Here is a 12948-nt window from a genome sequence, read left to right as displayed (position 1 = left end):
TCCCTGTAGATGCAGGGTCTCTCAGAACGTTCCCTGTATTTAATGGCAAATCTAGTGGTCAAAAGGGAATGAGAACTATACAAACAAAACCCAGAACATCTTTATGGTGCCACCTTAGGCTTTTTTTCCTGTATATTTCTGTGTAGTGTGTGCAAACCTGGTCCATTTAGTTGCTGGAAGTCATGGAGAAAGCTTTACAGTGCTTGTGCTGTGTTTTTAGCTACAAAGGTTCTGTCCATGTTTTGACATGGAATGGAGGGCCTCCTTTTAAAATGGGATGATGTGACCTTATTACGTACTTAGCATCAACACTTGGTTGAAACTAGAGGTCAACCGATTAATCAGAATGGCCGATTTAATTAGGGCTGATTTCAAGTTTTCATAGCAATCGGAAATCGGTATTTTTGGGCGCAGATTAATTTTTTTTTCTTTTTTCTATTTTATACCTTTATTTAACTAGGCAAGTCAGTTAAGAACACATTCTTATTTTCAATGACGGCCTAGGAACTGTCGGTTAACTGCCTCGTTCAGGGGCAGAACGACAGATTTTCACCTTGGTCTTCAACTGGTCCAACGCAATAACGACCTGCCTTTCTCTCGTTCCACTCCACAAGGAGACTGCCTGTTACGCGAATGCAGTAAGCCAATGTAAGTTGCTAGCTAGCATTAATCTTATAAAAAACAATCAATCATAATCACTAGTTAACTACACATGGTTGATGATATTACTAGATATTATCTAACATGTCCTGCGTTGCATATAATCTGACTGAGCATACAAGTATCTAAGTATCTGGCTGAGCGGTGGTAGGCAGAAGCAGGCGCGTAAACATTCATTCAAACAGCACTTTCGTGCGTTTTGCTAGCAGCTCTTCGTTGTGCGTCAAGCATTGCGCTGTTTATGACTTCAAGCCTATCAACTGCCGAGATGAGGTTGGTGTAACCGAAGTGAAATGGCTAGCTAATTAGCGCGTTAATAGTGTTTCAAACATCACTCGCTCTGAGCCTTCTAGTAGTTGTTTCCCTTGCTCTGCATGGGTAACACTGCTTCGATGGTGGCTGTTGTCGTTGTGTTGCTGGTTCGAGCCCAGGGAGGAGCGAGGAGAGGGACGGAAGATATACTGTTACACTGGCAAAACTATAGTGCCTATAAGAACATCCAATAGTCAAAGGTTAATGAAATACAAATGGTATAGAGGGAAATAGTCATAGAATTCCTATAATAACTACAACTTAAAACTTCTTACCTGGGAATATTGAAGACTCATGTTAAAAGGAACCACCAGCTTTCATATGTTCTCATGTTCTGAGCAAGGAACTGAAACGTTAGCTTTCTTACATGGCACATATTGCACTTTTACTTCTCCAACACTTTTGTTTTTGCATTATTTAAACCAAATTGAACATGTTTCATTATTTACTTGAGGCTAAATTGATTTTATTGATGTATTATATTAAGTTAAAATAAGTGTTCATTCAGTATTGTTGTAATTGTCATTATTACAAATAAATAAAAATCGTCCGATTAATTGGTATCGGCTTTTTTGGTCCTCCAATAATCGGTCGACCTCTAGTCGAGACGTACTACAGCTGAATCTGTCTGTCTGTCTGTCAGTGTGTGTGTGTGTGTTTGGCCATGTCATTCCAGAAAGATTTGTCAAACACCCATCGGACAGGAATGTCTCAGATCCCTCTGCACATTCCAGCTTTTTCTGCCATCTTCCCCAAAAGGCCCTAGCGCTCACCTACCCCACTACATCACTCCCCAAAAACCTAGGGAATGTCTCTTCCCATTGTGAGAGGCAGGGAATAACACCTTAATCCGTGGCGATATTGAAATTTACAGGAGATTTTAAACTCCAGTGCCCATTTATTTGAAATGAGGATTTGGGGTGAATTTAAACTTGCTTTGTTAATTGTCATGAAATGTATACAAGTCCTGGTATAGGCTAGTATATAGCCCTCAGAACAACTTGCCTACTTCCCTTCGTTGCTGTTTTGCTGGTGCTTTAAGCACCCATTTCCCCACCTCGTTATGGTCCTGTAATGCTGTGAGTCTCTAATGTATGGTGTTGGCTCAGACGGCAGCCTGTTGTGTTAATTACAGGCTGTTTTGGTTCTAATCACAGTGATCTGTTCCATGATTCACTGTTTGGCTGTTTCTCTGCCCGGGCTTCTCCCAGTGCCCTCATTAGCATGCCACTGGGCTGAAGAATTAATCACTTGTGTCGTGTAGCCGTCTTCATCGACCTGGCCAGGGCCTTCGACTCTGTCAATCACCATATTCTTATCGGCAGACTCAGTAGCCTCGGTTTTTCTAATGACTACCTTGCCTGGTTCACCAACTACTTTGCAGACAGAGTTCAGTGTGTCAAATCGGAGGGCATGTTGTCCGGTCCTCTGGCAGTCTCTATGGGGGTGCCACAGTGTTCAATTCTCGGGACGACTCTTTTCTCTGTATATACCAATGATGTTGCTCTTGCTGCGGGCGATTCCCTGATCCACCTCTACGCAGACGACACCATTCTGTATACTTCTGGCCCTTCCTTGGACACTGTGCTATCTAACCTCCAAACGAGCTTCAATGCCATACAACACTCCTTCCGTGGCCTAAAACTGCTCTTAAACGCTAGTAAAACCAAATGCATGCTTTTCAACCATTCGCTGCCTGCACCCGCACGCCCGACTAGCATCACCACCCTGGATGGTTCCGACCTAGAATATGTGGACATCTATAAGTACCTAGGTGTCTGGCTAGACTGTAAACTCTCCTTCCAGACTCATATCAAACATCTCCAATCGAAAATCAAATCAAGAGTCGGCTTTCTATTCCGCAACAAAGCCTCGTTCACTCACGCCGCCAAACTTACCCTAGTAAAACTGACTATCCTACCGATCCTCGACTTTGGCGATGTCATCTACAAAACGGCTTCCAATACTCAAACTGCATCCAGTTTGCTGAGTAATCACAGTGCCATCCGTTTTGTTACTAAAGTACCTTATACCACCCACCACTGCGACCTGTATGGTCTAGTCGGCTGGCCCTCACTACATATTTGTCGCCGGACCCACTGGCTCCAGGTCATCTACAAGTCTATGCTAGGTAAAGCTACGCCTTATCTCAGTTCACTGGTCACAATGGCAACACCCACCCGTAGCACGCGCTCCAGCAGGTGTATCTCACTGATCATCCCTAAAGCCAACACCTCATTTGGCCGCCTTTCCTTCCAGTTCTCTGCTGCCTGTGACTGGAATGAATTCCAAAAATCGCTGAAGTTGGAGACTTTTATCTCCCTCACCAACTTTAAACATCTGCTATCTGAGCAGCTAACCGATCGCTGCAGCTGTACATAGTCCATCGGTAAATAGCCCACCCAATTTACCTACCTCATCCCCATACTGTTTTTATTTATTTACTTTTCTGCTCTTTTGCACACCAATATCTCTACCTGCACATGACCATCTGATCATTTATCACTCCAGTGTTAATCTGCTAAATTGTAATTATTCGCCTTCCTCCTCATGCCTTTTGAACACAATGTATATAGACTCTTTTTTTTCTACTGTGTTATTGACTTGTTTATTGTTTACTCCATGTGTAACTCTGTGTTGTCTGCTCACACTGCTATGCTTTATCTTGGCCAGGTCGCAGTTGTAAATGAGAACTTGTTCTCAACTAGCCTACCTGGTTAAATAAAGGTGAAATAAACATTTAAAAAACCACCGGTAAATGCTAGCTTCTGGACGCAATTATTATTAATTTTTTTCAGTTGAAGTCGGAAGTTTACATTTAACAAAATTTTCAACCACTCCACAAATTTCTTGTTATCAAACTTTAGTTTTCGCAAGTCGGTTAGGACATCTACTTTGCATGACAATTAATTTTTCCAACAATTGTTTACAGACAGATTATTTAACTTATAATTCACTGTATCACAATTCCAGTGGGTCAGAAGTTTACATACACTAAGTTGACTGTGCCTTTAAACAGCTTGGACAATTCCAGAAAATGATGTCTTGGCGTTAGAAGCTACTGATAGGCTAATTAACTTAATTTGAGTCAACATCCCAACAGTGAAGCACGGGGGTGATAGCATCATGTTGTTGGGGGTGCTTTGCTGCAGGAGGGACTGGTGCACTTCACAAAATAGATTACATCATGAGGTAGGAAAATTGTGGATATTTTGAAGCAACATCAAGACATCCGTCAGGAAGGTAAAGCGTGGTTGTAAATGAGTCTTCCAAATGGACAATGACCCCAAGCATACTTCCAAAGTTGTGGCAAAATGGCATAAGGGCAACAAAGTCAAGGTATTGGAGTGGCCATAACAAAGCCCTGACCTCAATCCCATAGAAAATATGCGGGCAGAACTGAAAAAGTGTGTGCGAGCATGGAGGCCTACAAACCTGACTGTTACACCAGCTCTGTCAGGAGGAATGGGTCAAAATTCAACCAACTAATTGTGTGAAGCTTGGGGAAGGCTACCCAAAACGTTTGACCCAAGTTAAACAACTTAAAGGCAATGATACCAAATACTAATTGAGTGTATGTAAACGTCTTACCCACTGGGAATGTGATGAAATAAATAAAAGCTGAAATACATCATACATCTCTCCACTATTATTCTGACATTTCACATTAAAATAAACGTGGTGATCCTAACTGACCTAAAACGGGGAATTCTTTACTGGGATTAAATGTCAGGAATTGTGAAACTGAGTTTAAATGTATTTGGCTAAGGTGTATGTAAACTTCTGACTTCAACTGTATATACATGAAAAACAAATATTGTATGTATGAAAAGCTGATCCATTAAGATGTCTGGAGAAAAATGAATAAATCCATTGCAAAATAACGCTTTTTATTCATTCATGGAAATACCAGTTGATGTGCTTCAACTTCAAAGGCAAATGGGCTAATAAATCCTCAAGCTGCTTGGAAATTAGTGTTGGGTGTGCTATTTTTACTCACGCAAAAGACGTGAGGTCCTCATAGGCACTATAGCTAAGTGTTCCCTGACTGGGCAAAATTGGCATAAATTGTGTTGATTATCCCTGTGTCCAGTGTTCCCGCCGAGGAGATTATTTTTTCAAAACCGACAGACTGCCTCACGATCGTGCCTTGAGGACAAAGTAACGAGGCTGATGGGCGTAAAGCTTTTCCAAGGAGTTTACAGTTTTTACTTCCCATCTGTTCTCTTTGATCAGGCAAAGGTCTGCTGCAAACGCAAGTAAATTAGAAGCACATTGTGTTCATCAGGCCCAGTCCTAGCAGTTCTGCTACCACCCTAGGCCAGATCAACATATGCTGCCCCTGTGTCATGTATAGTATCAATCCATTCCAAAACTTGAGTAATAATGTGTATCATGTAGCAACATTGTTGCCAACTAGTCACATTGGAGAGTTGCAGTCATTAGGATGACGAAACGGATTGCACTGTGATAGACTGCATCCAGTTTGTTGAGTAGAGTGTTGGAGGCTATTTTGTAAATGACATCGCCGAAGTCGAGGATCGGTAGGATGGTCAGTTTTATGAGGGTATGTTTGGTAGCGTGAGTGAAGGAGGCTTTGTTGTGAAATAGGAAGCCGATTCTAGATTTAATTTTGGATTGGAGATGCTTAGTGTGAGTCTGGAAGGAGAGTTTACAGTCTAGCCAGACACCTTGGAATTTGTAGTTGTCCACATATTTTGAGTCCGAACCGTCCAGAGTTGTGATGCTGGGCGGGTGTGGGCAGCGATCAGTTGAATAGCATGCGTTTTGTTTTACTAGCGTTTAAGAGCAGTTGGAGGCCACAGAAGGAGTGTTGTATGGCATTGAAGCTCGTTTGGAGGTTTGTTTACAGTGTCCAAAGAAGGGCCAGAAGTATACAGAATGGGGTCGTCTGCGTAGAGTTGGATCAAGGAATCATCCGCAGCAAGAGCGACATCGTTGATATATACAGAGAAAAGTCGCCCCGAGAATTGAAGCCTGTGGTACCCCCATAGACTGCCAGAGGTCTGGACAACAGGCCCTCCAATTTGACACACTGAACTCTATTAGAGAAGTAGTTGGTGAAGCAGTCATTTGAGAAGCCAAGACTGTTGAGTCTGCCGATAAGAATGTGGTGCTGCTGCACAGTACTGTCTTTTATCGATGGCGGTTATGATATCGTTTAGTATCTTGAACGTGGCTGAAGTGCACCCATGACCAGCTCGGAAACCGGATTGCACAGCAGAGAAGGTACGGTGGGATTCAAAATGGTCTGTGATCTGTTTAACAATGCTTTCAAAGACTTTAGAAAGGCAGGGCAGGATGGATTTAGGTCTGTAACAGTTTGGGTCTCGAGTGTCACCCCCTTTGAAGAGGGGGATGACCGTGGCAGCTTTACAATCTTTCGGAATCTCGGACGATACGAAAGAGAGGTTGAACAGACTAGTAATAGGGGTTGCAACAATGGTGGCGGATAATGTTAGAGGGTCCAGATTGTCTAGCCCAGCTGATTTGTACGGGTACAGGTTTTGCAGCTCTTTCAGAACATCTGCTATCTGGATTTGGGTTAAGGAGAAGCTGGGAGGCTTAGGCAAGTAGCTGCAGGGGGTGTGGAGCTGTTGGTTGGGGTAGCCAGGAGGAAAGCATGGCCAGCCGTAGAGATGCTTATTGAAATTATCGTGGATTTATCAGTGGTGACAGTGTTTCCTAGCCTCCGTGCAGTGGGCAGCTGGGAGGAGGTGCTCTTATTCTCCATGGACTTAACATTGTCCCAAAACGTTTTGTAGTTAGAGCTATAGGATGCAAATTTCTGTTTGAAAAAGCTAGACTTTGCTTTCCTGACTGACTGAGTGTTGGTTCCTGACTTCCCTGAAAAGTTGCGTATCGCAGTGACTATTCGATGCTATTGCAGTCTGCCACAGGATGTTTTTGTGGTTGAGGGCAGTCAGGTCTGGAGTGAACCAAGGGCTATATCTGTTTTTAGTACTACATTTTTGGAAAGTGGCATGCTTTTTTAAGATGGTGAGGAAATTACTTGTAAGAACAACCAGGTATCCTCTACTCACGGGATGAGGTCAATATCCTTCCAGGATGCCCGGGCCAGGTCGGTTAGAAAGGCGCCTGCTTGCAGAAGTGTTTGACAGTGATCAGGTGGTCGTTTGACCGCGGACCCATAATGGATGCAGGCAGTGAGGCAGTGATCCCTAAGATCCTGATTGAAAACAGCAGTTGTATTTGGAGGGCAAGTTGGTCAGGATAATATCTATAAGGGAGACTCCTCCCCATTTGGCAGTTCTATCTTGACGGAAAATGTTGTAGTTGGATGGAAATGGTAAATTAAAATCTTGCAGGTCACGTTGTCCGGCACCTAATTTTCCTAACGAAAACCGTGGTACACACGCACAAATGTACATAGATGATGATACAACAAAAACTTATATATTTTTTTAATTTAGATCTTGTAAAAGAAAATACAATGTTATATTCCTCTCACATTCCAAACTTCAAAGTGTTTCCTTTCAAATGGTATCAAGAATATTGCATATCCTTGCTGCAGGCAGTTAGAAGTCATTTTAGGCAACTAAAAAATAAAGAGTGGATCCTTGAGGTTTTAAAGGGATCTCCTTCCTTTGTAAACCTTAACATGGTACAGAGCATGAGTAGTACATTTTCACTGTTTACTGTGGCTGGCAGAGGAACCTACTGCCCAGGAGAACTGAGAAAAGGTACTTAACACAGGCCTGGGAGAGAGAGCAGCTCACAGACAGCGGTCAACACTACAGACCTGGCAGGGAGAATAGGGGATGGAAAAAGACTGTGCATGCACGTGCCCACGGCACGTTCACATATCCAATGTTTGTGCTTTTTTTGTCCACTCTGTTTCCCTGTCTGAACGGGGTAGTCTCCTACTCTGACTTTCTGTTTAATAAAGTGATTTGACATTTCATTGTTTTTTAAATAAATTAATTTAAAAAATATAAGGTCCCTAAGAACACAGTGGCCATTATTCTTAAATGGAAAAAGTTTTTAACCACCAAGACTACCTAGAGCTGGCTGCCCAACCAAACTGAGAAGGACCTTTGTCAAGGTGGTGACCAAGAACCCAATGGTCACTCTGAAGGAGATCCTCTATGGAGATGGTTTTCCTTCTGGAAGGTTCCCCCATCTCTGCAGCACTCCACCAATCAGGCCTTTATGGTAGAGTGGCCAGACGCTAGCCACTCCTTAGTAAAAGGCACCTAAAGGACACTCAGACCATGAGAAACAAGATTCTATGGTCTGATGAAACCAAGATTGAACACTATGGCCTAAATGCCAAGCGTCACGTCTGGAGGAAACCTGGCACCATCCCTACGCTGAAGCATGGTGGTGGCCGCATCATGCTGTGGGGATGTTTTTCAGCGGCAGAGTCTGGAAGAGTAGTCAGGATCGAGGGAAAGATGAACGGAACAAAGTACAGAGACATCCTTGATGAAAACCTGCTCCAGAGTGCTCAGGGCTGGGGCAAAGGTTCACCTTCCAACAGGACAACGACCCTAACCACACAGCCAAGACAATGCAGGAGTAGCTTCTAGACAAGTCTTTGAATGTCCTTAAGTGACCCAGCCAGAGCCTGGACTTAAACCAAATCGAACATCTCTGAAGAGACCTGAAAATAGCTGTGCAGCAACGCTCCCCATCCAACCAGGCAGAGCTTGAGAAGATCTGCGGAGAATAATGGGGAAAAACTCCCCAAATACAGGTTTGCCAATCTTGTAGCCATACCCATGATGACTCGAGGCTGTAATTGCTGACAAAGGTGCATAAAAAGTACTGAGTGAAGTGTCTGAATACTTATGAAAATATATTTCAGTTTTTGGTTTATCAACTGGATAAAAATAAATAAATCATCTCTTAGGCTATTATACTGACTTTGTAGTCTGTGACTGATCTAGACATGATAAACCAGAACTGTGATGTCTGTGTCCAGTCCATTAAACCAGTTGATAATTGATTTCCTGTGGATAAAGAACCAGTCTAAACTTCCGGACCACCAGGACTTGAGCTAAAAAATAAAAAGAGGGGGGCGCTCAGCCGAACTATAAAATTCACTAAATAATTTACTTCCTTGTACAGTGTTGTGAATCACCCCCTAATGCTTATCGATAACAGTTCAGCAGCATATGGCTCTTACAGTGTAGTACTGGCTTCACACACACTCTTATAATCAGACCCTCTCTATTTGACACCACTGCCACAAATGTCACAGGTCTTAGACAAGAGGGACACAGTGGTGTGGAGTAGGATAGAATACTGGGAAGGAGCATGGTGATATCATGTTCTCCTCAGGCTCACCATGATCCTGGTGGCTGGATGCTGACTGTTCACTGTGTACCTATCATTACCAACATTGTACACTGAGTGTACAAAACATTTAAGAACACCTGCTCTTTCCATGACAGGCTGTGGCTTAGTTTGATACAGCTGATAATGTCTGCGGGGGTCACTTTGCTGATCTCCGCCATAACAGATTATAATCGGTCATCATGATGCTGCTTCAGGCTTCCCAGCAGACCGAGAGTTTGAGGTCAATGTAGTTCTGGGGCTGCCTGGGTCACTAGTTTTGCTTGGTCATGAATCAGTTTAGACACACAGGCCTGGCCCCCACAATCAACCAACCTCAATCCAATTGAGTTGGTTTGGGATGAGTTGGACCGTAGAGTAAAGGAAAAGCAGCCAGCAAGTGCTCAGCTTACGTGGGAACTCCTTCTAGACTGTTGGAAAAGCATTCCTCATGAAGCTGGTTGAGAGAATGCCAAGAGTGGGCAAAGCTGTCATCAAGGCAAAGGGTGGCTACTTTGAACAATCTCAAATATCAAAAAATATTTTGATATTTTAGTTATTATGTGATTCCACATGTGTTATTTCATAGTTTTGATGTCTTCGCTATTACTCTACAATGTAGAAAATAGTAAAAATTAAAAACCCTTTGAGTAGGTGTGTCAACTTTTGGTACTGTATGTATGTATATATATATATATATTAAACGGTCTCTGCTCTCTTTTCTCCAGGCCCTGCAACATGGATTCTTTGACTTTGAGACATTTGACGTGGACGAATATGAGCACTACGAGGTAATGTTGTCATAGTGACATTGGACCCGCTCCAATAATAAGTGCCCACTCATCAGTTTGAACGGCGAAACATCTGTAAATGCAAACCGCAGCACACCTACAATATTCACAATCCCACTCTAAGATGTTACAAAACTTTGCGCTCCACTGATGACCTGACATGACCTTTTAGATTCATAAATAGTCTTCTGTGAGCGTCATCAGTTTCATTTGACCCGACTCTGCAAAAACAGACAGAATATTGTCACCGAAAAAAGTGTTTGGCACTTGGTCACTAAAACAAAAGCAGCAAAGAGGAGGGATTGGTCCTTTGCAAATTGAGCAGTTGTTGATAATGACCTATTGCGTACCAAACTAGCCTGTCTCTGCCGTCGTGCCATTGTTGGTCCCAGATCGGTTTGTGCAGTTTTGCCCACCTGCAGTGTAAGGTTAGGTTGTTACTAAAGATGGCTACTAACTGTAGGCCAATCTGATTAAGTAAAGGCTAAAGTCTTAGGAACGTTTTTTGTCCATATCAGTCTGGGGCCCTGTTTGATGAGTCCTTTTATTTTTTGTACCTTTTTTTATTTAAACAGGGAAATCCCATTGAGACCAAGACCTCCTTTACAAGGAATCCCTGCATGTACACAATTATTCAGATTCACAACATTCCCAATCAGTCGAGACAATCAGTCTTCTCCCTTCTCTCTGTGTTATAGCGAGTGGAAAACGGTGACTTCAACTGGATCGTGCCGGGGAAGTTTCTGGCCTTCAGTGGACCCCATCCCAAAAGTAAAATAGAGAATGGTGAGACGAGTTTTGGATTCAGTCCTTGACCTTTTATGTGCTCTTCCCCTTTTAAGAAAAACAGCCGCTGTTCTAGAGTAATTTAGTACAGTTGTCTCGACCGATGAACCTTGACAGGGTTCAGGTTTAGATTCAGGTAGACTTTCCCTATGCATCTGTTCTCGCTAATCCTTTCTCTTCTGTAACAGCAGATGGCACCATTAGTGTAGTAATACATTTGACAACATACTAAGGAAGATTGCTCTATGCTTCAACATAATCAGTTTTCCTTACCTACGTTTTACACAAATTAGCTTACCTTTAATCTCCTCCCCATCCCAACCCAGGCTACCCTCTCCATGCCCCAGAGGCGTACTTCCCCTACTTCCGGAAACACAACATTACCACAGTGGTGCGGCTCAACAAGAAGATCTATGACGCCAAGCGCTTCACGGATGCCGGCTTCGACCACTACGACTTGTTCTTCGTGGATGGCAGCACACCCAACGACGTCATCACCCGCCGATTCCTGCACATCTGTGAGAGCACCGATGGAGCCGTGGCCGTTCACTGCAAGGGTGAGAGACACACACACACTGCAGTATCTGTTGAGATATTTCAAATAGCTTGCCTGGCATATGGACTCTGCTTTTTTGGGACTATATTGATGTATTGCATTGGTGTGCCTGGAAAGCTAAATCACGCGTACCCTGACTATTTAAAATATGTTGAGAGGGATTTTAGAGTTCACAAAATGTAGCCTACATGGCTGAGCCAAGTTAATCAGTAATACAATGCTCAATTTGTATTCTTGGCCCCAAAGGGCTGTTTTATGCAGGTCTGATACTTTGCTTAACAAGTCACATAATAAGTTGCATGGACTCATGCTGTGTGCAATAATAGTGTTTAACATGATTTTTGAATGACTTCCTCATCTCTGTACCACACACATAGAATTATCAGTAAAGTCCATCAGTCGAGCAGTGAATTTCAAACACTGATTCAACCACAAAAACCAGGGATATATTCCAATGCCTCGCAAAGAAGGGCACCTATTGGTAAATGGGTAAAAATAAGAAAAGCAAACATTGAATATCCCTTTGAACATGGTGACGTTGTTAATACAAAGTGTTCTGTTTGGGGCAAATCCAATACAACACATTAATGAGTGCTGCTCTCCATATTTTCAAGCATAGTCGTTGCTGCATCATGTCATGTGTATTCTTGTAATCGTTAAGGACTGGGGAGTTTTTCAGGATAACAAATGAACAGAATTGAGCTAAGCACAGGCAAAATCCTACATGAAAACCTGGTTCAGTCTTTCCACCAGACACTGGAAGATGAATTGTCCTTTCAGCAGGACAATTTTTATTTATTTCACCTTTATTTAACCAGGTAGGCTAGTTGAGATCAAGTTCTCATTTACAACTGCGACCTGGCCAAGATAAAGCAAAGCAGTGAGACTCAAACAACAACACAGAGTTACACATGGAATAAACAAACATACAGTCAATAATACAATAGATATATTCAGTGTGTGCAAATGAGGTTGGATAAGGGGGGTGAGGCAATAAATAGGCCATAGTGGCTAAATTATTACAGCATGGCAAATTAAACACTGGGGTGATAGATGTGCAGAAGATGAGTGAGCAAGTCACGATACTGGGGTGCAAAGGAGCAAATTAAATAACAATATGGCGATGAGGTAGTTGGATGGGCTAATTACAGATGGGCTATGTACAGGTGCAGTGATCTGTGAGCTGCTCTGACAGCTGGTGCTTAAAGTGGACTAGGGCACTGCATCGCAGCGCTAGCTGTGCCACCAGAGACTCTGGGTTTGCGCCCAGGCTCTGTCGCAGCCGGCCGGTGTTTCCTCCGACACATTGGTGTGGCTGGCTTCCGGGTTGGATGTGTTTAGAAGCAGTGCGGCTTGGTTGGGTTGTATTTCGGAGGACGCATGACTTTCGACCTTCATCTCTCCCGAGCCCGTACGGGAGTTGTAGCGATGAGACTAAATTGTTTTTTTGGTTTTTAATTTCTATTGGAAGGATTTAATCATTTGCAATTATGTCTACTTATGATAAGGTAAAATGTTTAT

At 42.9% G+C, this 12948-nt stretch overlaps 1 protein-coding gene across 6 annotated transcripts in view; it reads left to right on the top strand.

Moving 5' to 3' along the window:
* Positions 1-12948, top strand: part of LOC115109101 (dual specificity protein phosphatase CDC14AB-like) — a 64170-nt gene that overhangs the window by 28210 nt on the left and 23012 nt on the right. For all 6 annotated transcript variants that reach the window (XM_065009623.1, XM_029633697.2, XM_029633696.1 and 3 more), the window contains 3 exons: positions 10023-10085; positions 10784-10871; positions 11198-11428. In XM_065009623.1, the coding sequence (XP_064865695.1) occupies positions 10023-10085; positions 10784-10871; positions 11198-11428 (382 nt within the window). The remainder of the gene's footprint in view (positions 1-10022; positions 10086-10783; positions 10872-11197; positions 11429-12948) is intronic.

This window comes from Oncorhynchus nerka, linkage group LG25 (genome assembly GCF_034236695.1).
Source record: "Oncorhynchus nerka isolate Pitt River linkage group LG25, Oner_Uvic_2.0, whole genome shotgun sequence".
Taxonomy (NCBI): Eukaryota; Metazoa; Chordata; class Actinopteri; order Salmoniformes; family Salmonidae; genus Oncorhynchus; species Oncorhynchus nerka.
This window is presented reverse-complemented; position numbering and strand designations above follow the sequence as displayed.